The 27,819-nt window shown below is 39.7% G+C and overlaps 1 protein-coding gene across 6 annotated transcripts in view; it reads left to right on the top strand.

Moving 5' to 3' along the window:
- The window catches only part of UNC13B (unc-13 homolog B), a 232,897-nt gene that overhangs the window by 36,809 nt on the left and 168,269 nt on the right, over positions 1-27,819 (top strand). For all 6 annotated transcript variants that reach the window (XM_031654840.1, XM_009188557.4, XM_009188558.4 and 3 more), the window contains exon 2: positions 24,889-24,918. In XM_031654840.1, coding sequence (XP_031510700.1) covers positions 24,889-24,918 — 30 coding nt within the window. The remainder of the gene's footprint in view (positions 1-24,888; positions 24,919-27,819) is intronic.

Genomic DNA, 27,819 nt, shown 5'->3' on the forward strand with positions numbered 1-27,819 from the left:
ATGTGTTAGCAAAGAGGTTGGAGGCATTGTGTCTCTGCCCAAGGGATCTGTGGAACTTCAAACTTGAGAGAGATGATTTAGGGTATGTGGTGGAAGAAATTTCTAAGCAGCAGAATGTTCAAGATGTTGCCTGGCTGCTTCTAACAGCCTGCACTCATATGCATTAGCAAGGAAATGACCTGAAACTGGAACTTATTTAAAAGGGAAGCAGAGCATAAAAGTTTGGGAAATTTGCAGCCTAGCCATGTGGTAGAAAAGAAAAACCCCATTTTCAGTGGAGGAATTCAATCAGGCTACAGAAATCTGCCTAAGTAAAGAGGAGCCAAGTGCTAATTTTCAAGACAATGGGGAAAAGGCCTTGAAGGCATTTCAGAGAACTTTGTGGCAGCCTCTCCCATCAGAGGCCCAGAGGCCTAGGAAGGAAGAATGGTTTCCTGGGCCAGGCCCAGGGCCTTGCTGCACTGCACAGCCTTGGAACACTGCTACCTGCATCCTGGCATCTCCAGCTCTAGCTGGGCTCAAAAGGGCCCAGGTACAGCTTGGGCTGTTGCTTCAGAGAGTGTAAACTGTAAGCCTTGGTAGTTTCCATGTGGTGTTAAGCCTGTGGATGCACAGAGTGTAGGAGTTGAGGCTTGGGAGCCTCCATCTGGATTTCAGAGGATGTATGGAAAAGCCTGGATGTCCAGGCAGAAGCCTACTGCAGGGGTCGAGCCCTCACAGAGAACCTCTACTAGGGCAGTGCAGAGTGGAAATGTGGGGTGGGAGCCCCCACACAGAGTCTGCACTGGGGCACTGCCTAGTGGAGCTGTGAGAAGAGGGCCACTGTCCTCGAGACCCTAGAATGGTAGATCCACTGGCAACTTGCACACTGTGCCTGGAAAAGCCACAGGCATTCAACACCAGCCTGTGAGAGTAACTCTGAAGGCTGAACCCTGAAAAGGTTTGGAACTGCCCAAGGCCTTGGGAGCCCACTCCTTGCATCAGTGTGCCCTGGATGTGAGGCGTGGAGTCAAAGGAGATTATTTTGGAGATTTAAGATTTAATGACTGCCTACTGGGTTTGGGACTCGCATAAGGCCTGTCACCCTTTTCTTTTGCCCAATTTCTTCATTTCAAAGCGGAGTATTTACCCAATGCCTGTACCCCCATTGTATCTTGAAAGTAACTAACATATTTGATTTTACAGTCTCATAGCTGGAAGGGACTTGCCTTGTCTCAGATGACACTTTGGATTTTGGACCTTTGAGTTAATGCTGGAATGTTTTAAGACTTTGGGAGACTGTTGGGAAGGCATGATTGTATTTTGCAATGTGAGAAGGACATGAGATTTGGAGAGGCCAGGGGCAGAATTATTTGGTTTGCCTCTATGCCTCCCACAAATCTCATGTTGAATTGTAATCCCCAGTGTTGGAGGTGGGGCCTAATGGGAGGTGATGGATAATGAATGGGTTAGCACCATCCCTTGGTGCTATTCTTGTGATAGTTCCCATGAGATCTGGTTATTTAAAAGTGTGTAACACTTCACCCCTCACTCTCTTCCTCCTGCTCTGGCCATGTAAAGTGCTATATCTCCCTTCACCTTCTACCTTGATTGTAAGTTTCCTGAGGCTTTCCCCAGCTGTGCTTCCTGTACAGCCTGTGGAACTGTGAGCCAATTAAACCTCTTTTTAAAAATAAATCACCAAGTTTCAGGTATTTATGGCAATGTAAGAATGGACTAATACACACACATGAACACACACACATATATACATGCCCATTTGGTTTAAATTTAAAAAAATAGCTTTATTGAGGTGTAGTTTACATACCATTCAATTCTTCCCTTTAAAGTATAAATCCAGTGGTTTTTTTTTTTTTTTTTTTAGACGGAGTCTCACTCTGTCGCCCGGGCTGGAGTGCAGTGGCCAGATCTCAGCTCTCTGCAAGCTCCGCCTCCCGGGTTTACGCCATTCTCCTGCCTCAGCCTCCCGAGTAGCTGGGACTACAGGTGCCCGCCACCTCGCCCGGCTAGTTTTTTGTATTTTTTAGTAGAGCCGGGGTTTCACCATGTTAGCCAGGATGGTCTCGATCTCCTGACCTCATGATCCGCCCGTCTCGGCCTCCCAAAGTGCTGGGATTACAGGCTTGAGCCACCGCGCCCGGCCAATCCAGTGGTTTTTAATGTATTCATAGAGTTGTGTAACTGTCACCACAATAAATTTTAGAATATTATTATCACTGTAAAAAAGAAACCTCTTACCCACTAGCAATCATTTCCATTTTCTCCAACCTCCCACTAGGGAGGTTCCTCCAACTAGGAAACCACGAATCTGCTTTGTGTCTTTGTAGAATTACCCATTCTGGACATTTTTTATGAATGGAATAATACAATATGTAGTCTTTTGTAGCTGCTTTCTTTCACTTAACATAACGTTTTTTAGGTTCATCCAAGTTGTAGTGTGTATCAGTACATTGTTCCTTTTTATGCCTGAATAATATTCTATTGTATGGGTATACTATAATTTGTTTATTCATTCATCAGTTGATGGACATTTGGGTTGTTTCCACTTTTGGACTGTAATGAATAATGCTGGTATGAACACTTGTGTATAAGATTTTGTGTAGACTTTTAAAGACTTGAGGTTAGGCTAGGCACAGTGACTCATGCTTGTAATCTCAGTACTTTGGGAGGCTGAGGTGGATGGATTGCTTGAGCCCAGGAGTTTGAGACCAGGTTGGACAACATGGTGAAACCCCCATCTCAAAAAAAAAAAATGCAAACATTAGCTGGGCATAGTGGCGCATGCCTCTAGTCCCAGCTACTTGGAGGCTGGGAGGTAGGAAGATCACTAAGCCTGGGAGGCAGAGGTTGCAGTGAGCTGAGATTGTGCCACTCCCTCTGTTGTCCAGGCTTGAGTGGGCGATAGAGGGAGACCCTGTCTCAAAAATAAAAATTAAAAAAAATTAAAAATTGAGGTGATATTCACATAACACACAATTAACTATTTGAAAGTGTGCAGTTCAGTGGCTTTTAGTATGTTCACAGTGTAGTGCAATTACTGTGTCTCTCTACTTCCAAAATTTTTTCATCCCAAGAAAAATACCCATACACATTAAATAATTGCTCCTTCTCCCTCTATCCCCTGGTAACCACTAATCTGTCTTCTGTCTCTATGGATTTTGCAGTTTTGGATATATCATATAAAAGGTATTATATAATTTATGGTTCTTGTGACTGGCTTTTTTCACTTAGCATAATGTTTTAGGGTTCATCCATATGGTGGTATGTATCAGTATGTCATTCTTTTTAATGGCTGAGTAATACCATAGCGTAGGCTGGGCGCGGTGCAGTGGCTTACACCTGTAATCCCAGCACTTTGGGAGGCCGAGGCGGGCAGATCATGAGGTCAAGAGATCAAGACCAGCCTGGCCAACATGGTGAAACCCCGTCTCTACTAAAAGTACAATAATTAGCCGGTGTGGTGGTGCACACCTGTAGTCCCATCTACTCGGGGGGCTGAAGCAGGGGAATCACTTGAACCCAGGAGGCGGAGTTTACAGTGAGCCGAGATCGCGCCACTGCACTCCAGCCTGGGTGACAGAGTGAGACTCCTCAAAAAAAAAAAAAAAAAAATTATATATATAATTTTTTTTTCTATGAACTCTGCAGAGAAGAAACTTTTTTTTTTTTTTTTTTTGGTGGAGATGGGGATCTCCCTGTGTTACCCAGGCTAGTCACAAACTCCTGGGCCCAAGTGATCCTCCTGCCTAGGCCACCCAAAGTGCTGGGATTACAGGTGTAAGCCACTATGTCCGGCCTCATTGGCCATTTGTATATCTTCTTTGGGGAAATATTTATTCAGATACTTTGCCCATTTAAAAATTGGATTATTTGTCTTTTTATTGAATCGTATGAGTTCTTTATATATATGCTAGATACAAAACTTTTATTAGATATATTATTTGCAAGCATTGTCACCCATTCTGTGCTTTTCTCTTTCTTAATAGTATCTTTTAAAGTGCAAAAGTTTTTTTTTTTTTTTTTTTTTTTTTTTTTTTTTGAGACGGAGTCTCGCTCTGTCGCCCAGCCTGGAGTGCAGTGGCCGGATCTCAGCTCACTGCAAGCTCCGCCTCCTGGGTTTAGGCCATTCTCCTGCCTCAGCCTCCCGAGTAGCTGGGACTACAGGCGCTCGCCATCTCGCCCGGCTAGTTTTTTGTATTTTTTAGTAGAGACGGGGTTTCACCGTGTTAGCCAGGATGGTCTCGATCTCCTGACCTCGTGATCCGACCGTCTCGGCCTCCCAAAGTGCTGGGATTACAGGCTTGAGCCACCGCGCCTGGCCAAAGTGCAAAAGTTTTAATTTTGATGAAGCCTAATTTATCTACATATTTTTTCTTTTGTTGCTTGTGTCTTCATCATTATAGCTAAGAAACCATTGCAAGAGTTTGTATACTTTCAGCTATTATAGTTAGGTCTTTGATACATTTTTAAGTTAATTTTTGTATGTGATTTGAGGTTTTTGGTTTGCTTTTACAAAATGTATTATACATTTTTACTTAAAATATGTCTTGGATATCTCTGTCAGCCCATAGATAACTGTCGTTTTTAAGTCTGTGGATAAAATAGGGTGTCACTTTGCCAATTTGTAAACTCCCCTTTCTGGAACAAGACTCCTGCAAGTGTACCTGCCATCCCTGCTGTTTGTTCTTTATTCTGTTTTATTCCATTTTATAAATGTTTATTCCATTTTAATAAGGCACCCATCTAATTTTGAGATGAAATAATACCCTTCTTGGAACATTCAGTTACTCCTTGGAATTCATATAATAAAATGCAACTAGGGAGGGGGCACAATCTGAAATAGATCTGCCCTTTCATACTCTTTAGACTCTTACTCTGTGTATTAGTCTGTTCTCGTACTGCTATAAAGAAATACGTGAGACTGGGTAATTTATAAAGAAAAGAGGTTTAATTGGCTCACAGTTCTGCAGGCTGTACAGGAAGCATGGTGGCACTTCTGCTTCTGGGGAAGCCCCAGGAAACTTACAATCATAGTGGAAGGTGAAAGGGAAGCAGACACATCTTACATGGCAGGAGCAAGAGCAAGAGTTGGGAGGTGCTACACACTTTTAAAACAACCAGATTTCATAACTCCTCACTCACTTGCCATCACCAGAATGGCACCAAGGGGATGGTGCTAAAGGCTAAAGCTTTCATGAGAACTCCACCCCCATGATCCAGTCACCTCCCACCAGGCCCCACCTCCAACAATGGGGATTGCAATTAGACATGAGATTTGGGTGGGTACACAAATCCAAACCATATCACTGATAGTTTCAAGGAATATTTTTGTTGCTTTTCGTTGACTTTCCAATTTATGATCCTTACTGACTTTACTACTTGGAATTCTCTTACAAAATCTGTTTCTCACTGTTTATCCACCTTGCGATTAATAAAAGTGTCGTATTTCACAAAATGATGAAAATTATCTATAACTTTCTCACTTAACAGTATGTCTCCCTGACATTATACTTTACTTTGTTTGTTTGTTTGTTTGTTTGTTTGTTTATTTGAGACAGGGTCTTGTTGCATTACCCAGGCTGGAGTGCAGTGGTGCAAACTCGGCTCACTGCAGTCTCCGCCTCATGGGTTCAAACGATTCTCCTGCCTCAGCCTCCCGAGTAGCTGGGATTATGGACATATACCACCGCATCCGGCTAATTTTTGTATTTTTAGTAGAGACGGGGTTTTACCATGTTGGCCAAGCTGGTCTTGATCTCCTGACCTCAAGTGATCTGCCTGCCTCAGTCTCCCAAAGTGCTGGGATTACAGGCATGAGCTACCATGCCCAGCCTCCCTTCCACTTTAGTTATTATTATTATTTTCTAAATAGAGTCTTGCTCTGTCGCCCAGGTTGGAGTGCAGTGGTGTGATTTTGGCTCACTGCAGCCTCCACCTCCCAGATTCAAGCAGTTCTCCTGCCTCAGCCTCAGGAACAGCTGGAGTTACAGGTATGCACCACCACACCCGGCTAATTTTTGCATTTTTAGTAGAGATGGGGTTTCACCATGTTGGCCCGGCTAGTCTTGAACTCCTGACTTCAAGTGATCCACCTACCTCGGCCTTCCAAAGTGTTGGGATTTTAGGCATGGGCCACATGCCCAGCCAAATGAGGAATCTTGAGAAAACTTGGCAGTTCTATACATTGCTGCTGTTTTTATTCCCTTTTCTACCCGCTTCTTTTCCCTACATCATTCTTCATTCTATTTCCATTTTACATGACAAATTTTGTTACTTATTTAATTATTCCCAGACTAACATTTGAGCTAACAGTAAGAAAACCTTATTTTTAGTGTTATCTTTCCCTTCTAGTGGACTAATACTTTCCTTAGGTACCTTACCCTTTCTTTAAGCACACGGCAATAAGAACAGTTTTCTCAGCCAGTCATGGTGGCTCATGCCTGTAATCTCACCACTTTGGGAGGCCAAGGTGGGTGGATCGCTTGAGCCCAGGAGTTCAAGACCAGCTTGGGCAACAAAGAAAGACTCAGTTGCTAAAAAAAAAATTTTTTTTTTCCTCTAAAAAGCATTTGGTTACCTTATGCATTTCAAGAACAAGTACTTCCTAATAAATGTTTAAAATTGACCTTATTCCATATTTTGAGCAATTGACTTATATCCATGCACACTTGCTTACCATTTCCTCAACTCAATTTGTATATAGTTTCCTGTCCAGTATAGTTTTCACTAGCTACATGTGGGTATTTAAATGTAAATTTGTTAAAATTAAATGAATTTAAAAATTCATTTTCTCGGTTACACTAGCCACATTTCACATACTCATTAGCGACATAAATCTGGTGGATACTATAGTTGACAGTGCAGACACAGAATTCCTTCATCATCACAGAAAGTTTTATTTACTGGCACTGCTACACTGTTTGACTTATTCCTACTCATGGGGCTGACATTTGAAATTATTGTAAACCATTCCTTGTTTTACAAACTTATCTTTTTTTTTTTTTGAGACAGAGTCTTACTCTGTCACCCAGGCTGGAGTGTAGTGGCACGATCTCAGCTCACTGCAGCCTCTGCTTCCTGGGTTCAAGCGATTCTCATGCCTTAGCCTCTCGAGTAGCTGGGACTACAGGCATGTGCCACCATGCCTGGCTAATTTTTGTATTTTTAGTAGAGATGGGGTTTTACCATGTTGGCCAGGCTGGTGTTGAACTCCTGACCTCAAGTGATCTGCCCACACTGGCCTCCCAAAGGGATTACAGCTGTGAGCCACTGCATCTGGCATATAAACTTACCTTTGATGGACTCTTGTTAGTGGTCATTGTTGCAGAAATCTTGCAATGCCCCATAGAAGTGGTTTGTTTGTTTGTTTGTTTGTTTGAAGAGATGGAGTCTCTCTATGTTGCTTAGGCTGTACTGACTCCTGGGCTCAATGAATCCTCCTGCCTCAGCCTTGCAAGTAGCTGGGACTACAGGAGTGCAATACTGTGCTTGGGAGAAGTTTTAAAATTGTTTTTGGCAGTTTTGTGTGGCAAATATAAAAGTCATTTTAAGCTGAAATATTTTAAGTCAGCATCCTATTTATGTTTTAAACACATAATATATTCACATGATAATTTTAAGCAAGAATAAAGGATATACAGTGAAAAGTAAATCTTCTCATGTCTTCCTCTCAGTTGTCCTTGGAGAGAGGCATGTACTGAAACAAGGTTCTTTATATGTTCTTCTAGAGTTTTTATCTTAAAAGCATATGTGTGCCTGTCTTCACTTTGGAAAATGTAAGTGGTAGCATCCTATGCACACCTTTTATCATGTGTGTGTGTGTCAGGTCTTAAGTCTGTATGATTTGTGTTTTCACATTAATGTATTTTGGAAATTATTCCATGTGGGTACTCATAAATCTGCCTTATTTTTATTGCATAGTATGTCATTATGTAGGTGTATTTTAACTTATCTACTCATCTTCTATTGAATATTTAGGCTGATTCTAACATTTTACTATTGCCAAATAGATTACAATGAGTATCTTTATTTTTTGCAACTGTGCAAGTATAGCAATGTGAGTAGTAGTACTGGGAGAGCACAGGTCAGTGCTTTTTAGGACTTTTGATAGATTCTGCCAAATTGCCCTCCCTAGAGACTTCCAAATTACACGTTTACCTGCAGTGTATGAGAATGTCTGTTTCTCTGTCCTTCATCATTACAGTTTATCATAAAACTCATTGTAGAGCAGTATTATTAAAGATTATAATAAAAAGTTTATTTTATTAAATTTTGGCTGGGTGTGGTAGTGCATGTCTGAAGTCCCAGCTACTCCAGAGGCTGAGGTGGAAGGATGGCTTGAGCCTGGGAGGTTGAGGCTGCACTATGTTGCCCAGGCTGGCCTTGAACTCTGGGGCTCAAGTGATCCTTCTGCCTTGGCCTCTCAAGTGGGGGGATTACAGGCATCAGCCACTGTACCCAGCCAGTAATGTACTTTCTATAATGGAAATAAATTAAGAGCTTTGAGTATAGCTATTCTGAGTTAAAACCTTATCTGTATACTTTGGATAAAAATATCTGAGCTAACATGTACTAAAAAACCTGAGCTTAGTTGGAAGACTGCTTCACTTTTGCATGAAGTTAGACCCTAAGGTATCAGAGCAATCTGTAAGAATAACTTCTATGCATTAGTAATAAGTTGTCACAAAAAGTAAGAGAAAAAAAATATCCCATCCACAGTAGCACAGAAGTATAAAATATCTAAGAATAGGCCAGGCATGCTGGCTCACGCCTGTAATCCCAGCACTTTGGGAGGCGGAGGCTAGCGGATCACTTGAGGCTAGGAGTTGGAGACTAGCCTCGCCAACATGGTGAAAACCTGTCTCCACTAAAAATACAAAAATTATTTTTAATTTTTTGTGTGTGCCTATAGTCCCAGCCACTCAGGAGGCTGAGGCACAAAAATCGCTTCAACCCAGGAGGTGGAGATTGCAGTGAGCTGAGATTGTGCCACTGCTCTCCATCCTGGGTGACACAGTGAAACTTTGTCTCAAAAAAATAAAATAGTTAAGAATAAAGCCACATGAGATATGAAAACATGAAAGGCAGAATATTATAAACTACATGACCTCAAATCCTTGTACTGCAAAAGCTTAGAGATACTAACCAAATATATTAAATATCCATCAAGGATATAATTTAGCTCCCAAGGAAGTAAGGCAGCTCTCCCGTGGGCTAAAATGGAAAAGAATTAAAGAACTAATGCTTTAAGAACATGGGAGATGGTGGAGGAGCAGTTGTTAATGACCTGTTACTCCTAGTGGAATAGCCTCCCACCCCCTAAGAAATAGCCCAGCTAATTTATGCTGTTACACCTAGATTTGAGTTCCAGACCTTGAGCTGTGGGACCTTGGGTAAGGCCTCTTTGCATTCCAGGTTTCTCACCTGCAAAATGGGGAAATGATAGTACCCACCTTTTCTAGTGGCTGTATAGGTTAAGTTAAATGGAAATAACACACTATATATTGAGTGCTGTGTTCCAGGGCAGTGCCCTAAGTGGTATGTATAAATTCAGTTCTCTTCATAAGCTGGACTGAATTGTGATGCCCTCCACCACATCCCTATGTTGAAGCCCCAGCTCCCAATGTTATGGTATTTGTAGATGAGGCCTTTTGGAGGTCATTTGGTTTAGATGAGATCATGAGGGTAGGGCCTTCATGATGGGGTTAGTACCCTTATAAGAACAGCACCAGGCCTTTTGTACTCCTTTCCCTGTCTCCCCTGCATCTGGTATCGGGACACAGTGAGAGGGCAGCCATCTGCAAGCCAGGAAGTATGAGCCCTTACTGAGGGACAAAATGGGCTGGCATCTTGATCTTGGACTTTACAGCCCCCAGAACTGCGAGAAGTAAATTCTTGTTGTTTAAGCCATTCAATCTATGTTGTCTTATTAAGGCAGCCTGACCTAATACATAAGGCAGCAAAGGCATTCTTACCATAAAGACATAGGTTATAATGGCTTCCTGGTGACAAGAGACAAGGTAATGAGTCAGATAGCTGAAAATAAGATCCTTGTTTCCATAAAGCTAGGATTCTCAAAGGGTCATATGCTCAGTTAAAGCCTGGCCTAGAAGATATTCACGGGAAGATGAAAAGCAAGTTTATTCATTGTAGTCTGAGTTCTGGGTGGATGGGGGAAAAAATGTCTGACTTGAGTATTCGTAACCATAGACTTGTTCTTATGAAAGTCTGAGATTCAAATTTGTTTGATTTACATGGTTCAGCAATCCCTAAGCCAAGAAGCTACCCCAAAAAGACAGTCCAAAGCTAGAAAACAACTTTGGGCCACACTCTCACATCAGGTTACACAAATTTCTGTGGATAGAGCTATACTTTATATGAGTTCATAATGCAAAATTATAAAACCTACAAAAAAAAAATCAACCAGAGTGCCATGATACATGACATAGAACATAATCAGACCTTCATTAACTGGTGATAGCCAGCTGCATATAAATCAAAATGAGTATGAAATGATTATAGACGTTTAAAAAGTAATTGAAAACGTAAGGATACTATATTTAGAAAAAGGACGAGCTGGGCACGGTGGCTGATGCATATAATCTCAGCATTTCGGGAGGTGGAGATGGGTGAATCACCTGAGGTCAGTAGTTCGTGACCAGCCTGACCAACACAATAAAACCCCCTTTCTTCTAAAAATACAAAAATTAACTGGGCGTGGTGGTGCATGCCTGTAATCCCAGCTACTGAGGAGGCTGAGGCAGGAGAATCACTTGAACCTAGGAGGCAGAGGTTGCAGTGAGTAGAGATCGCACCACTGTACTCCAGCCTAGGCAACAGAACAAGACTCTGTCTCAAAACAGACAAACAAACAACAACAAAACAAAACAAAACAAAAAAAACCTAGGTATATTTGGAAAAGAACTAAAAAGAAAAAATACTAATAGAAAAAATGTCATTAAAGTTAAAAACTCAAGGGAAAAGTTAAACAAGTTAAGAGTATTACTGAATTTTTGAATGTATACTAGAAAGAAATTGCCCATTATATAACAGAGGGAGAAAGAGAGAGGCTGAGTGACATTGCAGATAAAATGAGAAAGTCCAACATAGTTAATAGAAGTTCTTTAGGGAGAGAAAAAGGAGAAGAGAGGAGAGGCAATATTTAATGAGAAATGGCTGGACTTCGTAAAGTTAATTAGAAGAAAAGACAGATTATCCACAAACGAATGACAGATTGATTTAAGACTGTAAGAGTAACAATAGAGATCCTGAGAGAAATTACTGTCTATCTAGAAATTTTTTACTAGCTAAATTATTCAAAATTGAAAGTAAAATAGACATTTCAGACAAAAATGTGAGAATGTAAGCTCAATGATGAAAGGGATTTTTGTTTCTCCACTGCTCTATCTCTAGTAACTTGAACAATCCTTGACACATAGTAGGCATTTAGTAAGTATTTGTTGAATAAGTGAAAAATTTTGAACAGTCTATCACAGTTGCTTCTGGAAGAGGGAAATTGAAATGAGAAGGAAGGATTGAGATACAAGAAAGACTATTGAGTAAAACAGTTGTTAAACATGAGTAAATGTAAATAAATGTACTTTAATGGTGGCTCATGCCTATCATCCCAACACTTTGGAAGGCTAGGGTGGGAGGATCGCTTGAGATCAAGTGTTTGAGACCAGCCTGGGCAACGTAGTGAGACCCTGTTTCTACAAAAAATTTTAAATGTTAGCTAGGTGTGGTGGCACACGCCTGTAATCCCAGCTACTGGGGAGTCTGAGGTGGGAGGATTATTTGAGCCCAGGAGGTCAAGACTGCAGTTAGCCATGATCTCACCACTGTACTCCAGCCTGGGTGACAGCGTGAGACTGTCGCAAAAACAAACCAAAAGATAAATAAATATACTTTATAAAACTACTATAATTTTAATTGTGTCTAATATATTACAGTTTTACAAGCAAGATGAAAATAAAGTTCCTGACAACAATAGGATGTAAAGCAGAAAGTAGAGATTGTAGTTAAAGTAGTCTAAGGTTGTGTTTTTTTTTTCTGGGAAGAATTTAGAGATGTGGTTTAGTTAAAATTCAGATGTAATAATTTCAAGGGTAGGGTTTTTATTTTCTGGACTATGACAAGCTAGTTTTCTGAGGAGACTATTCTCATTCTAGTACACCTGAATACACTACTGACAGGGACAAAATGAAACAATTTTTTTCCTACATAGTTGAATTCTTGAAAGGCCAGAAACAATAAGAAAACAGATGAGCAGGTGCTAAAGTCAGCATTTGCCTGTTAGCATCTTCTGATTCCTGGTGTCTGTGAGCCTGAGTTTTAATAGTAATAGAGGGAACTTTACCTAACTTATTTTATGATGATAGTAATTTAATATTACTATCACCAGACAATAATATTTTTGTAAAGAAATACTAAGGCCATTTTCAAGCCTAAATAAAGGACCAAAAGTCTTAAAGACATTGTTAAAATGTATCTAGCTTTATATAAACCAATAATACAGCATTATCAAGATAAGTTGATTTTAGGAATAAGAGTGGTTTATCATCTGAAAATCTGTTAATGCATCTATTAATCATCTAAAATCCATAACATTAACAGACTAAAGAGGAAACATCCTGGGATCATCTCAACAGATGCAGAAAAAGCATTTGATAAAATTCAGTCAGCATTCATGATAAAAATTCATGGCAAATTCAAAAGGGAGCTTTCTTTTCTGGACCAGGATGGATTGTTCTGTATTGCTCCTGCTAAGTATAGCTCAAAACCCTGGACACTGTACGTAAAACAAACACAAGAAGAGTTTGAAAGGTAAAGAGAAGACGACAGACCAGCTAGGGGTTTCACAACCCATGGAATGACATAGCAGTGAGTTCCCTGGGCTTGCTTGCTTGTTTGCCTCATATATCATGGGTGTTGGATCAACTGGCAACTTAGTCAGAAATGACAATGGGAATATACACCCCAAGAAAGCCAAGAACAGCCTTTTCTCTTTAAAAGATGGGGAAAGAGGAAATCTAGCAAGACAGAAACTTTTGGACAATAACCACTCTACTCTAGCCACATGCCATGGAAAGACCATGGGTCCTCCCCTTTACTAACTCCGGTTAGCCGCTATTAATGATAGATAAACTAGAAATTTGAAAAATATTTAATCCACAGGAAGGCAAGGAAAAGAAAGCGGAAAATAAAATGTCAGACTTAAGCCCTAATATTTTAATAATTACGTTAAATGTAAATAGTCTACACACAAAAATTTAAAGATAATTGGCAGAGTGGATATAAAAACATAATCCAACTATGTGAGTGACACACATTCAACAACTTGGCATTATGCTGAGTGGAAAAAAAACCAATCTCATAAGGTCATATTCTGTATGATTCTATGTGTATAATATTTTGCAAATGACAAAATGATGGAGATGGAGAACAGATTAATGGTTCCAGTGGTTCGGGATGATGAGGGAGGGTGTAGGTATGACTATAAAGTGGTAGCAGGCGGGAGATCTTCGTGGTGGAATATTTTACATCTTGATTGTGGCAATAGTAACATGGGTCTACATATGTGGTAAATAGCACAGACACTATGCACATACATCAGGTTTTTTCTTTTTGATATTGTACTATAGTTATGTAAGACTTAACTATTGGTGGGAACTAGGTGAAGGGTTCGTAGGACCTCTCTGTACTATTTTTGCAACTCTCTCTGATTATTTCAAAATAAGCTTTAAAGAAACATAGCAAACATCATAGTCAATATTTATTAAAAGTATTTTCTTTAAAGTCAGGAACAATACAAGGATGCCTACTATCATTACTTACATTCAATAGTTTACAGACAGTCCTAGCCTATGCAATAAGATCAGAAAATAGTTAAGGCTGGTGCAGTGGCTCACACCTGTAATCCCAGCACTTTCGGAGGCTGAGAAGGGAGGATCACTTGAGCTTGAAAGTTTGAGACCAGCCTGAGCAATATAATGAGACCTTGTTTCTATAAAAAATAAAAAAATTAGCCAGGCGTGGTGGCAGGTACTTAGTCTTAGCTACTCAGGAGCCTGAGCCCTGGAGGTGGAGGCTGCAGTGAGCTGTGTTTGCACCACTGCGCTTCAGCCTGGGTGACACAGCGAGATCCTCAAAAAAAAAAAAAAAAAAAAAGATTTTAGGTATGGAAAGAAAGAAAAAATTATAATCTGTAAGGGAGTCTGGGCAATGAGTATCTGGCATTTTTACTTTCTGTTATATATTGTGAGATAGGCTCTTTCTCTTACCAGGTTTTCTCTGAAATAGATGATTTCTAGTCCTAAGAGTCAAGGCCAAAGAAGTAACGAAAATGGTAACATGTCCACACACTAGAAGACTAGAAGACTTATCAATGAAAAATGTACTTCATGGGATGGCAAGAAGCAACATAGGATTGTAGCTGACAGGCAGCTACTATTATTATTTTATTATTATTATTTTAATTTGACTCTTCAAAACTCTTATTTGTGTGAGTCTAGATCTGTTAGAAGATTACCTGTGAAAAAGGACATATGGGTGTCCAAGCTGATCTGATTCATACAGCTCAATACATTTATTTATTAATTTTGAGAGAGAGTCTGGCTCTGTCACCTAGACTAGAGTGCAGTGGCGTGATCAAGGCTCACTGCAACCTCTGCCTCCCAGGCTCCATTTTTATTTATTTATTTATTTTTTTAAAATTAATATTTATTTATTTATTTATTTATTTGTAGAGACAGGGCCTCACTATGTTTCCCAGGCTCATCTCAGGCTCCTGGCCTGAAGGAGTTCTCCCACCTTGACCTTGGAAAGTATTGGGATTATAGGCGTGAGCCACCACATCTGGTTAAGTGGTCAGTTTAGAAATGTACAGAGTTAATGTTCGTGTTTGTTTTGTTCTTCTTTTTCTTTCTTTCTTTTTTTTTTTTTTTTTTGAAACGGAGGTTTGCTTTTGTTGTCCAGGCTGGAGTGCAATGGTGTGATCTTGGCTCACTGCAGCCTCCGCTTCCCAGGTTCAAGTGATTCTCCTATCTCAGTCTCCTGAGTAGCTGGGATTACAGGCATGCACCACCACGCCTGGCTAATTTTGTATTTTTAGTAGAGACGGGGTTTCTCCATGTTGGTCTGAAGGGGTGGCCTGTCCCTCCACACCTGTGGGTGTTTCTCGTTAGGTAGAACGAGAGACTTTTGAGAAAAGAAATGAGACACAGAGAGAGAGTATAGAGAAAAAAAAAGTGGGCCCAGGGGACCGGTGCTCAGCATACAGAGGACCCATGCCGGCTCCGATCTCTGAGTTCCCTTAGTATTTATTGATAATTATCTTTACCATCTTAGAAAAAGGGATGTGGTAGGATAATAGGATAATCATAGGGAGAAGGTCAGCAGTAAGACATATGAATAAAGATCTCTGTGACATAAGTTTAAGGAAAAGTGCTGTGCCTTGATATGCATATGGAAACATCTCCATAAACCTTTTTAGTGCATAAAGAGCAGCATTGCGCTAGCAAGTCCCACCTTTTGCCCTAAGGAGGTTTTCTCCTTTCTCAGTAAACAGAACATACAATCGGGTTTTACACCGAGATGTTCCATTGCCCAGGGACGGGCAGGAGACAGATGCTTTTCTCTATCTCAACTGCCAAGAGGCTTCTTTCCTCTTACACTAGTCCTCCTCAGCGTAGACCCTTCACGGGTGTCAGGCTGGGGGATGATCGGGTCTTTCCCTTCCCAGGAGGCCATATTTCAGACTATCACATGGGGAGAAACCTTGGACAATACCTAGCTTTCCTAGGCAGAGGTCCCTGCGACCTTTGGCATTGTACGTGTCCCTGGGTACTTGAGATTAAGAGAATGGTGATGACTTTTCACAAGCATACTGCCTTCAGGCACTTGTTTAACAAAGCACACCCTGCACAGCCCAAAATCCGTTAAACCTTGAGTCACCACAGCACATGTCTCTTGCAAGGACAAGGTTGGGGGTAGGGTCACAGATTAACAGCATCTCAAATACAGAACAAAATGGAGTCCCTTATGTCTACTTCTTTCTATATAGACACAGTAACAGTCTGATCTTCCTTTTCTTTTCCCCACATTGGTCAGGCTGGCCTCAAACTCCCGACCTCAGGTAATATGCCTGCCTCAGCCTCCCAAAGTGCTGGGATTACAGGTGTGAGCCACCGTGCCCAGCCAGTATTCGTGTTTATTTTTCATAGCGTCAGGGAACTGAGTGAGAATCAAAATCCGGAGGAGAGTTTAGATTTTTCTTCATGGTTAAATTAAAAAAATTCTATAGAACAAATATATTTAGTGTGTGTTAGGCTGATGGCCTTAGATTTCTGTACACTCGACATTGGGGAGAAACCTCATTGGCAGCAGAGTGGCTAGTGGTACCAGATGGAGGTCCCTTCTTTGGTCCCTTGAGTGCAGAGCCTTTGCCCTGGTTGTTCCCTGCTTTCACCATTAGGAGAAGTCATTTGACTCATGGCTGGCAGATAGCACACCAGTTTCAGTACCTTGCTACATTTGTAGAAAACCAGTGTATAAACAGTAAGGTATAGACAAAAATTGTTTTCTAACAGTGGGTATTTGAATATTAAGTGTTTGGGTGAGGGAGAAGGGACAAGATGGAGGAAGGTGAACAAGATGGCACAGTTCCTGTTGCTTCCGGGTTCTTCATCACCAACTTTCCCACACCCGGGAAAGTGCAGACCAACCAAGCATGCGCCATGTGACGTCGATCTGAGAAAACCGAAACTTACCCGGCCAGGCCTACGGAGATGCCCCTATCACGCCCTTATCCCGCCCTCCCCCACCCCGCCCAGCTTCCAGTACTAATGCATAAAGGTCCGCCGCCGGCAGAGGCCAGCGTGACTTCCCTGGCCCCATACCTGAGGACCGGAGAACCTCGCCTGAGAGTGTGTGCATATTTGCAATAAAAGGCTGCCGCTTTCTTACGTACTTTGGCCTCATGTTTAATTATTTAGCTCTCCTAAATTAAGTATTAAATTAAGACATTAAGATGTAGTAAATTAGCCAGGTATGGTGTCATACACCTGTGGTCCTAGCTACTTGGGAGGCTAAGGCGGGAGGATTGCTTGAACCCTGGCGGTCAAGGCTGCAGTGAGCCATGATTGTACCACTGCATGCCAGCCTGGGTGACAGAGCAAGACCCTGTCTCCAAAAAAAAAAAAAAGTGAAGACATTGTTTTCTTTAAATTTTCAAACTTATTAAAAAGAACAGAGAATAATATATTGCATACTCATGTACTTGCCACCTTGATTTAACAAATGTTAATGATTTGTTACATTAATCAAGATTTTAAAAAATAGCATACAGTGGATAAAGTTGAAATTTTCTTTATTGTCTCAATCTCTCCCAAGTTGTAGTCACTCTCAAAGTTGGTGTGCATTCCTTCCTTTTAGGATTATTATTATTCTAAAATGTGTGTATTTGTCTATTTGTCTATCGTGCAGATATTCATTCTCTTATTTTTTGGAATGTTTTAAAGCTTTAGTGTCACATTTAGATATTTAATCCATTTATAATTCATAATTGTGTTAGCATGAGGTAAGGGCTTAATTTTGTCTTTTTGTATAAATAACTCATCATTACTAGTTTTGTCTTTAGCAGAGTTTGTTTATGCAGGTATAAGCAAATTTGAATATATATTTTTATTCGTTCTCCCCTTTGTATTCTTTAATTTTTAATTTTAGGGTACATAATACTTGTATATACTTATAGGGTACATGAGATATTTTGATAAAAGTATACAGTGCTTTATCACATCAGGGTAAATGGGGTATCTATCACCTCAACCATTTATCCTTTATTTGTTTAACAAACAATCTAATTATATACTTTTAGTTATTTTAAAATGTACAATAAATTATTATTGACTGTAGTTCCCGTGTTGTGCTGTCACATACTAGATCTTATTTATTCTAACTATATTTTTATACCCATTAATCATCCCCACTTCCCCCCCAACTACTCTTTCCAGTAGCTTCTGTTATCGGTAGTTCTGCTGTTTCCATGAGTTCAATAGTTTTAATTTTTAGCTCCCACAAATAAGCGAGAACATGTGAAGTTTGTCTTTCTGTGCCTGGTGTAGTTCACATAACACAATGACCTCCAGTTCCATCCATGTTGTTGCAAGTGACAGGATGTCATTCTTTTTTATGGCTGAATAGTACTCCATTGTGTATATATAGCACATTTTTGTTATGAACACTTAAGTTGCTTCCAAATCTTGGCTATTGTTAAATGGTGCTTCAGTAAACGTGGGAGTGCAGATTTACTGATTTCCTTTTTTGGGGTATATACCTAGCATTGGTATTGCTGGATCATATGGTAGGTCTATTTTTAGTCTTTTGAGAAACCTCCAACTGTTCTCTATAGTGGCTCTAATAATTATATTCCTGCCAACCATGTACAAGGGTTCCCTTTCTCCACATCTTTGCCAGCATTTCTTATTGCTTGTCTTTTGGGTAAAAGCAATTTTAACTGGGGTGAGATGATACCTCATTGTAGTTTTGATTTGCATTTCACTGATGATCATTGATGTTTAACACCTTTTCATGTACTTGTTTGCCATTTGTGTGTCTGTCTTTTAAATTTTTATTTATTTATTTATTTTGAGACAGAATCTTACTCTGTCACCCAGGCTGGAGTGCAGTGGAGCAAATTCAGCTCACTGCAACCTCTGCCTCCCAGTCTCAAGTGATCCTCCCACGTCAGCCTCCTGAGTAGCTGGGACCACAGGTGCATGCCACTTCACCCGGCTAATTTTGTGTATTTTTGGTAGAGACGAGGTTTCACCACATTGCCCAGGCTGGTCTGGAATTCCTGAGCTCAAGCAATCCACCTTCCTCGGCCTCTCATAGTGCTGGGATTACAGGCATGAGCCACCATGCCTGGCCTGTCCATCTTGTTTTGAGAAATATCTATTCAAGTCTTTTGTCTGTTTTTAAATTGGATTATTAGATTTTTTTCCTATTGACTTGTTTGAGCTCCTTATATATTCTGGTTATTAATCACTTGTCAGAAGAATAGTTTGCAAATTACTTTTTCCCATTCTGTTGGTTGTTTCTTCACTTTGTTGATTGTTTCCTTTGCTGTGCTGAAGATATTTAACTTGATGTGATCCCATTAGTCCATTTTCGTTTTGATTGTCATGGGGTATTCAGATCATAGCACATTCAAATCATAGCACTAGTTTGTACAATTTTTTTTCTTTTAAACTTCATGCATTTTGCATACAATTTAAGAAATCTAACCCAGGGTCACTAAGGTTTTCTCCTATGTCTTCTTCCAGATGTTTGATAGTTGTATCTCTCACATTTAGTTCTATTCCTATTCCTCATTTCAAGTTTTGCATATTGTGTACAGTAAGGATAAAATAAGCAAATATGTATATGCACTTGCATATGAATATCAAATTTTTCAGTACATTGTTAAAAAGATTATCTTTTCCCTCAGTTGAATTGCCTTGACAATTTTGTTGAAAATCAGTTGACCCATATGTGTGTGGGTCTGTTTCTGAACTTTCTGTTTTCTTTCATTGATCATTATGTCTTTTTATGCCACTACCACACTGTCTTAATTCCTGTATCTTTATAATATAACTTGAGATCAGGTAATATAATTACTGCAACATCCTTTTTCCCCCAAAAATGTTTTTTGGCTCTTCTGTTCCTTTGCGTTTTCATATAAATTTTAAAACCAGCTTGTCAGTATCTAAAAAAAATGTCTGCTAGAATTTTGATTGGGTTTTTCTTGAATATGTAGATTAATATGGGGAGAATTGTCATTTTAACAATAGTGAGTCTTCCAAACATTGACCATGGTATATCTCTTCATTTAGTTAGTTCTTTGATTTCTCTCCTCAGTGTTTGTAGTTTTTAACTTACAGGCCTTACATTTCTTCTTTTAAATCTATTCCAATAATTTAATATTTTGGGGGGATGCTGTTGTAAATAGCATTTTTTAAACAGGAAAAAATACATATAAATATTGTTATTACATGCACATGTGCACATGGGAGTCAAGCAAGATATAAATACTCAGAGAAGGATAAGATGGTTCATGCTTCTATACCATCTTTTGGGGGCCAGACGGGAAGGCCATTTTTTGGATACATAATAACTGTACATATTTATGAGGTACATGTGATATTTCTGTACCTGCATACAATGTATAATGCTCAACCCAGGGTATTTAGGATATCCATCACCTAAAATATTTATCACTTCTTTGTGTTGGGAACATTTCAAATCTTTTCTTCTAGCTATTTTGAAATATGCAAATTATTGATAACTATAATCACCCCAGTCTGTGATCACACACTACAACGTATTCCTTCAATATGACTGTATGTACGCATTAACCAACCTCTCTTCACCGCCCTTCTCCCCCTTCCCAGCATCTAGTAGCCATCATTCTACTCTCTGCCTCTAGGAGATCTCCTTTATTTTAGCTCTCACATGAGTGAGAACATGCAAAATTTGTCTTTCTATGCCTAGCTTATTTCACTTAACATGATGCTGTCCAGTTCCATCCATGTTGCTGCAAATGACAGGGTTTCATTCTTTTTTTAATGGTTGAATAGTATTCCATTGTGTGTATATACCAAATTTTCTTCATTCATTTGTTGATCGACACTTAGGTTGATTCTATATCTTGGCTATCATGAATAGTGCTGCAGTAAACATGGGGATGCTAATATCCCTTTGATATACTGACATCCTTTCCTTTGGATAAATATCCAGTAATGGGATTGCTGGATCACGTGGTAGTTCTGTTTTTAGTGGTTTTTTTTTTTTTGAGAGGGAGTCTCGCTTTGTCGCCTGGGCTGGAGTGCAGTGGCCGGATCTCAGCTCACTGCAAGCTCCGCCTCCCGGGTTTACGCCATTCTCCTGCCTCAGCCTCCTGTGTAGCTGGGACTACAGGCGCCCGCAACTTCGCCCAGCTAGTTTTTTGTATTTTTTAGTAGAGATGGGGTTTCACCGTGTTAGCCAGGATGATCTTGATATCCTGACCTCGTGATCCACTCATCTCGGCCTCCCAAAGTGCTGGGATTACAGGCTTGAGCCACTGCGCCCGGCCTGTTTTTAGTTTTTTTGGGAAATCTCCATACTGGTTTCCATAAGGGCTGTACTAATTTACATTCCTGTCCACAGTGTATGTGAGTTCTCTTTTCTCTCCATTCATGCCAGCATATATTTTGTGGTTTTGGTGATAGCCATTCTAATTGGGGTGAGATGATAGCTCACTGTGGTTTTGATTTCAATTTTCCTGATGATTAGTACTCTGAGCATTTTTTTCATATATATGTTGGCCATTCTTTTGAGAAATGTCTCTTCAGATCCTTTGTCCACTTTTTAATGGGATTTTTTTTTTGCTCTTGATTTGAGTTCCTTATATATTCTGCATATTAGTCCCTTGTTGGATGAATAGTTTGCAAATATTGTCTCCCATTCTGTAGGTTGTCTCTTTATTGATTGTTACTTTTGCTGTGCAAAGGCTTTTTAGTTTTATAGGGTCCCATTTGCCTATTTTTATTTATTTCTATGCATTTGAAGTCTTAGCCATAAAATCTTTGCCCAGACTAATGCCCTGAAGTGTTTCCCTTATGTTTTCTTCTAGTAGTTTTAATGTTTTGGGTCTTATGTTTAACTCTCGAATTCATTTTGAGTTGATTTTTGTGGTAGGTGCCCAGTTTCATTCTTCTGTAATATTCAGTTTTCCTAACACCATTTATTGAAGATATTATTCTTTCCTCTGTGTTTTTCTGGTACTTGTGTTGAAAAATCAGTTGGCTGTAAATACGTGGATTTATTTCTGGGTTCTCTATTCTATTCCATTGACTTGTGTCTCAGTTTTTATACCAGTAGTAACCTGTTTTGGTTACTATAGCTTTATGGTGTATTTTGAAGTCAGATAGCATGATACCTCCAGCTTTGTCCATTTTACTCAGCATTACTTTGGCTATCCAGGGTCTTTTGTGGTTTATATGAATTTTAGGATTGTTGTTTCTATTTATGTGAAGAATAGCATTGGTATTTTGATAGGGATTACATTTAATCTGTAGATTGCTTTGGATAATACAGTCATTTTAACAATATTCTTAGAACCTATTTGCATAGTATGTTTTTCCATTTGTTTGTGTTCTCTTCAATTTCTGTCATCAGTGTTTTGTCATTTTTGTTGTAGAGGTCTTTCACCCTTGGTTAAATTTATTCCCAGGTATTGAATATTTTTTGTAACAATTGTAAATGTGATTACTTTTTTGATTTATTTTTCAGCTAGTTATTATTACTGATTTTTGTAGTTGATTTTGTATTCTTCAACTTCACTGAATTTATTGATCAGATCTAAGAGTTAAAAACACACATTGGAGTCTTTAGGTTTTTCTATATATAAGATCATGTCATGTGCAAAGAGGGACAATTTGGCTTCCTCTTTTCCAGTGTGGTTGCCTTGGATTTCTTTCTCTTGCCTGATTGCTTTGGCTAGGACTCCCAGTACTAAGTTGAATGAGAGTCGTGAAAGTGGGACATTTCTACTAAGCCAGACAATGGCAGAGCAAAAAAAAAAAAAAAAAAAAAAAAAAAAAAAAAGCAAAAACTTCTAAAAAAAAAAAAAGCAAAAAACATCAACAAAAAAAAAGCAAACCAAAAAAAAAAAAAAAAAAAAAAAAAAACTACAGGCAAATACTTCTGATAAACACAGATGCAAAAATCGTCAACAAAATACTAGCAAACCAAATCAAGTAATATATCAAAAAGATAATATACCATGATCAAGTGGGATTTATCCCAGGGATGCAATGATGGTTCCACATATACAAATCAATAAATACGATACATCACCTCAACAGAATGAAGGACAAAAACTGTAAGATCATCTCAATAGACATAGAAAAGGCATTTGATAAAATTCAGCATCCCTTCATCATAAAAAAAAAAAACTCTCAAAAAATTACACATTAAAGGAACATACCTCAACATAGTAAAGACCATATATGACAAACCCATGGCTTACATCCTCCTGAATGGGGAAAAGCTGAAAGCCTTTCCTCTAAGAACTGGAAAAAGACAAGAAGAGCCCAGGTTTCTTGTGTTCTTGTTTTTTATTGTTGTTGTTGTTTTGAGACAGGTCTCACTCTGTCACCCAGGCTGGAGTGCAGTGGTGCTATCTCAGCTCACTTCAACCTGCCTCCCGGGCTCAAGCGAGTCTCTCACCCCAGCCTCCCAAGTAGCTAGGATGACAGGCATGCGCCACTACACCCAGCTAATTTTTGTATTTTTAGTAGAGATGGAGTTTCCCATGTTGGCCAGGATGGTCTCGAACTCCTTAAGTGATCCACCCACCTTGGCCTCCCAAAGTGCTGGGATTACAGGTGTGAGCCACCATGCCGGGCTGAATGTTTCTTTTCTTCTTATATTGATATTTGTGTATGTGTTGTAATAATTCCTTCTTTTAATGTTATGGATTGGCTTTTTTAGGGAAAGGCTTTTTTTTCTGTAGATGTATCTATATTGTTGCTGGGAGAAGGTGCTTTGGCTTTCTGGGTGGGTGCAGTAGTGTAGTCTCTGTATGATTTCTTTACTTTTATTCAGACTAGTTTCCTGGCTCTTCAGTGGTGTAGGCTGCAATTGTTAGTGGAGGCTGTGACAAGACTTTGCTGGGGACTGATATGCCAGATGGGCTGGTCCTCTGGAATCAGTAGTAGCAGTGGCATTTTAGGAATGCCAGTCTTTGGGCTCCCTTGGGCCTCCAGGTGGTATGCTTGGGTGCTGGCAGTGCCAGTGGCCGACCAAGTGGATGGGTCCTTGGATCCCCTGGGTGACGTGTGAGTAGTTGACGGTGGTAGCAGTGGTGTGTCAGTCCTTGCACCACTCAGCAGCATGTGTGGCTTTTAGTGGTGGCAGCAGGCTTGATAGGCTAGTCTCTAGACCTCCAGGTGGCATGCAGTGATGGGTGGCACTGGTGGCAGGATAAGCTAGGTTTTGCTCTGGAGAACTGTCCTGCAGACTGTAGAATGTTTACCAGCATCCCGGTTCTTTAGCCAGTAAATGCCAGTAACATCACATGGGAACTTGTTAGAAATACAGTTTCACAGGTCCTGCTGCACTCCACTGAGTCTAGAAACCAAGGTGATGTGGCCCAGCATTCTGTGCTTTAACAACCCTCAGGTGATTTTAATGTATGCTCAAGCTTGAAATACCACTGCCTTGGTAGATTACAAGGTTCCCCCTGCCCCAGAAAGAACCTGTATTAGTCAAGGTTCTCTAAAGGGACAGAACTGATAGGAGAAAAATGTGTGTGTGTGTGTGTGTGTGTGTGTGTATGAAGGAGAGTTTTTTAGGAGAATTGACTCATATCATCACAAGGTGTCCCACACTAGGCCATCTGCAAACCGAGGAGCCAGGAAGCCAGTCCGAGTTCCAAAACCTCAAAAGTAGAGAAGCCGACAGTGCAGCCTTCAGTCTGTGGTCAAAGGCCCAAGAGCCCCTGGCAAAGCACAGGTGTAAGGTCATGGGTTTTAAATAAGGAACATTTGTAACTTAAACCTTCAGAAGACACCTCACATGAAACTGGCTGTCTCCGCAGGAGTAACTTAGATCTCTCCACCTTGTTGTTAGGAACCTGGAACAGAGATTTTTGCATTGGATATGAGATTAGATAGACTTTTAAGGGCTCGTCTGACTCTCTGCCTTTCAAGCTTTAATCGGAAGTCTCAGCTTTTTTTCTCCAGTTTTAGATTTAACAATCTAAACCTAACTTGAACATTGGTACATAATGCCTAATAAATGTTGCTTAAGTAAAATGAACTTGGAAACATTCTTCATGGTATCCTCTTTTTTCTCTTGCAGTTAAAAGGGCCAAATTCCAGGGTTCACCAGGTAAGGCCAGCCTTCTATTATGTCTTTTCCTCTTGTATTTGCTGTTATTTCAAAGCAATTTTAAAAAGTTATTAATTCATTGATCAAATTCAGTAATTTAATTCATTACTTCACTAAATTAATTCATGAAATCATTAATCTAGTGAAAAATTAGTTTTCTTACCTCTTGGCTAACCCAATTCTACTTCTCAATAATAATTATATATTTAGAGGTTTTGATATACCTTTTCTGACATTTTCTCAGAAAAAAGTCTGAAATAGTATAAAAGGATAAATATTGACAATTAGTGGAAAAAAATTTTTTTTATACTTTAAGTTCTAGGGTACATGTGCACAACGTGCAGGTTTGTTACATAGGTATACATGTGCCATGTTGGTTTGCTGCACCCATTAACTCGTCATTTACATTAGATATTTCTCCTAATGCTATCCCTCCCCCAGCCCACCACCCCACGACAGGCCCTGGTGTGTAATGGATAAATATTGAAATATCAGTGTATCATGTCTTGCAGTTCATGAACCTGTTTCAGCTTAAGAGTGTGAGTAGCCAGGCGTGGTGGCTCACGCCTGTAATCCCAGCACTTTGGGAGGCCGAGGCGGGCGGATCACAAGGTCAGGAGATCGAGACCACGGTGAAACCCCGTCTCTACTAAAAATACAAAAAATTAGCCAAGCGCAGTTGCGGGCGCCTGTAGTCCCAGCTACTCGGGAGGCTGAGCCAGGAGAATGGCGGGAACCCGGGAGGCGGAGCTTGCAGTGAGCCGAGATCGCGCCACTGCACTCCAGCCTGGGCGACAGAGCGAGACTCCGTCTCAAAAAAAAAAAGAGTGTGTGTATATGTATCTATTGGGTCATATAAAATTTAAAATATACAAATAGACTATGTGAAACATATCTTATGCAACCTGCTTTCCCCCCCCCAGCAACACATCATGAAAGAGTGTGTGTGTGTGTGTGTGTGTGTATGTATGTATGTGTGTGTCTGGTTCATTCTTTTAAGGTGCTGTACAGAATTTTGTTGTAGATTTGTACCCGGATTAATAGGTCCCTGATTGATTAATACTTGATTAATATTTAGGTTCCCAACTTTTTGCCATTATAAAGAATAAATGTTCATGTGCACTTCTCATTGTTTGCTTTTGCAAATGTGTCTATGTACTAGATTCAGAAGTAGAATTGCTGGGTCAAAAGTGTATATATATATATTTTTAAAATTTGATAACTCCTGCCAAATTTTTCTTCTGCAAGTTTTTACTATATATACCGAGACCAAAAGTTTATGAACATTTATTTTCCCAAATCCTTATCAACATTCGATATGAAACTTTAAAATCTTTGTCTGAAGATTTAAAATGGTATTTCCTTATTTTAATATGCATTTCCTCAATTTTGATTGTCATATTAGGAAGATTTCCTCTGGTTACTGCTGGGGAAGAAGGGAGGGGAGCTGGAGGATTACTGGAAATGTGTGAATATGCTTGAGAACCCAGGAAAACCTGAAAAACTGGACCTTGGGTACAACAGTAATGAAAGCAGTTTCTGAGCAGTTTCTTGTTTTAAAGGTTGTTATCTTTCTCTGTCTGCTGGCTCTTTTTTTCTGAGAATCTGCTCTGTTGTTTCGCTCCCAGCTGGTTGTCTATGCTTACCCATCTTGCACCGGTAATAGCTGCCTCAATGGAATTTATACCTCTTCCTTTTAGCTTCAGCACCAACCACCAGTTGTCAGTATTTATCCTTTTACCCTATTTAATATCTTTTGAGAGGAAATCAGGTTTGTTTCAGCTTTTGGCCAGCTCATGGATTGGCTGCTCTTGGGTTATTTACTCTTGGTCTGGTCAGCTATGTGTGATTGGATGTTGGGGTGGAGTACAAAATAATGTGATATAAAACATAGCTCAGTGGCCTACTGCACTACCACTAGTAGATATGGATGGAGATTCTCCTTGTATAGGCTTTTATCCTCATATATCTTTAATATAATTGTAAATTTTCCATGTTGATAAGTATAAAACTACAGCATTTTAAATGATATTTAAAAGAAAGATTTACCTTCAGCTTAAAGTGTATAATGGGTCCCATTTTCTTATATTTTCTCTAACATTAGGTAATCATGTTAAGCAATGTTTGCCAGTTCGATGAGTCAGTGATAGTTTGCTATTTTTTCATTGTATAAAATTAGGATTAATTTCTTACATAGAAAAGCAAACCCTCAATTCACTGCCCCAATCATGGCTGATGTGGATGTAGTGAGGCGAGTGCCAAATGTGCTGTAGTAAGAATTAGGTGAGACGCCTGAGTCTGAAGTTTCAGGCCACCACCTTTGTTTAGTAATCAACTTGTTTAGTACTCAACTCTCAGGTTAGAGAATTTCCTTTTCTCAACTCTGATAATATTTCTTTTTTTGACTGGGCGCGGTGGCTCATCCTTGTAATCCCAGCACTTTTGGAGGCCGAGATGGGTAGATCACTTGAGGTCAGGCGTTCGAGATCAGCCTGGCCAATGTGGTAAAACCTTGTCTCTACAAAAAATAAAAAAGCTGGGCATGGTGGCGCACCTATAATCCCAGCTATTTGGGTAGCTGAGGCATGAGAATTGCTTGAACCTGGTAGGTGGAGGTTGCAGTGAGCCAAGATCATGCCACTGCACTCCAGTTTGGGTGACACAGCAAGACTCTGTCTCAAAAAAAAAAAAAAAAAAAAAGATTTCTTTTTATGTAATTTGTGCTTTAGGCCAAACTGAATAGATCAAGATTGAAATCTAATTTGTTTGTGAAGATTTTTCCTTAAATTTTGTCCTTATTAACAGCTCTGCAGTTCTTTATCACTTTTTTCTTTTTTCCTTGTGGTACTTATCTCTTTCTACATTTTATTAAATTTATGTACCTTATCTTTCCTAGCAGGT

This window comes from Papio anubis, chromosome 13 (assembly GCF_008728515.1).
Source record: "Papio anubis isolate 15944 chromosome 13, Panubis1.0, whole genome shotgun sequence".
NCBI classification, from domain to species: Eukaryota; Metazoa; Chordata; class Mammalia; order Primates; family Cercopithecidae; genus Papio; species Papio anubis.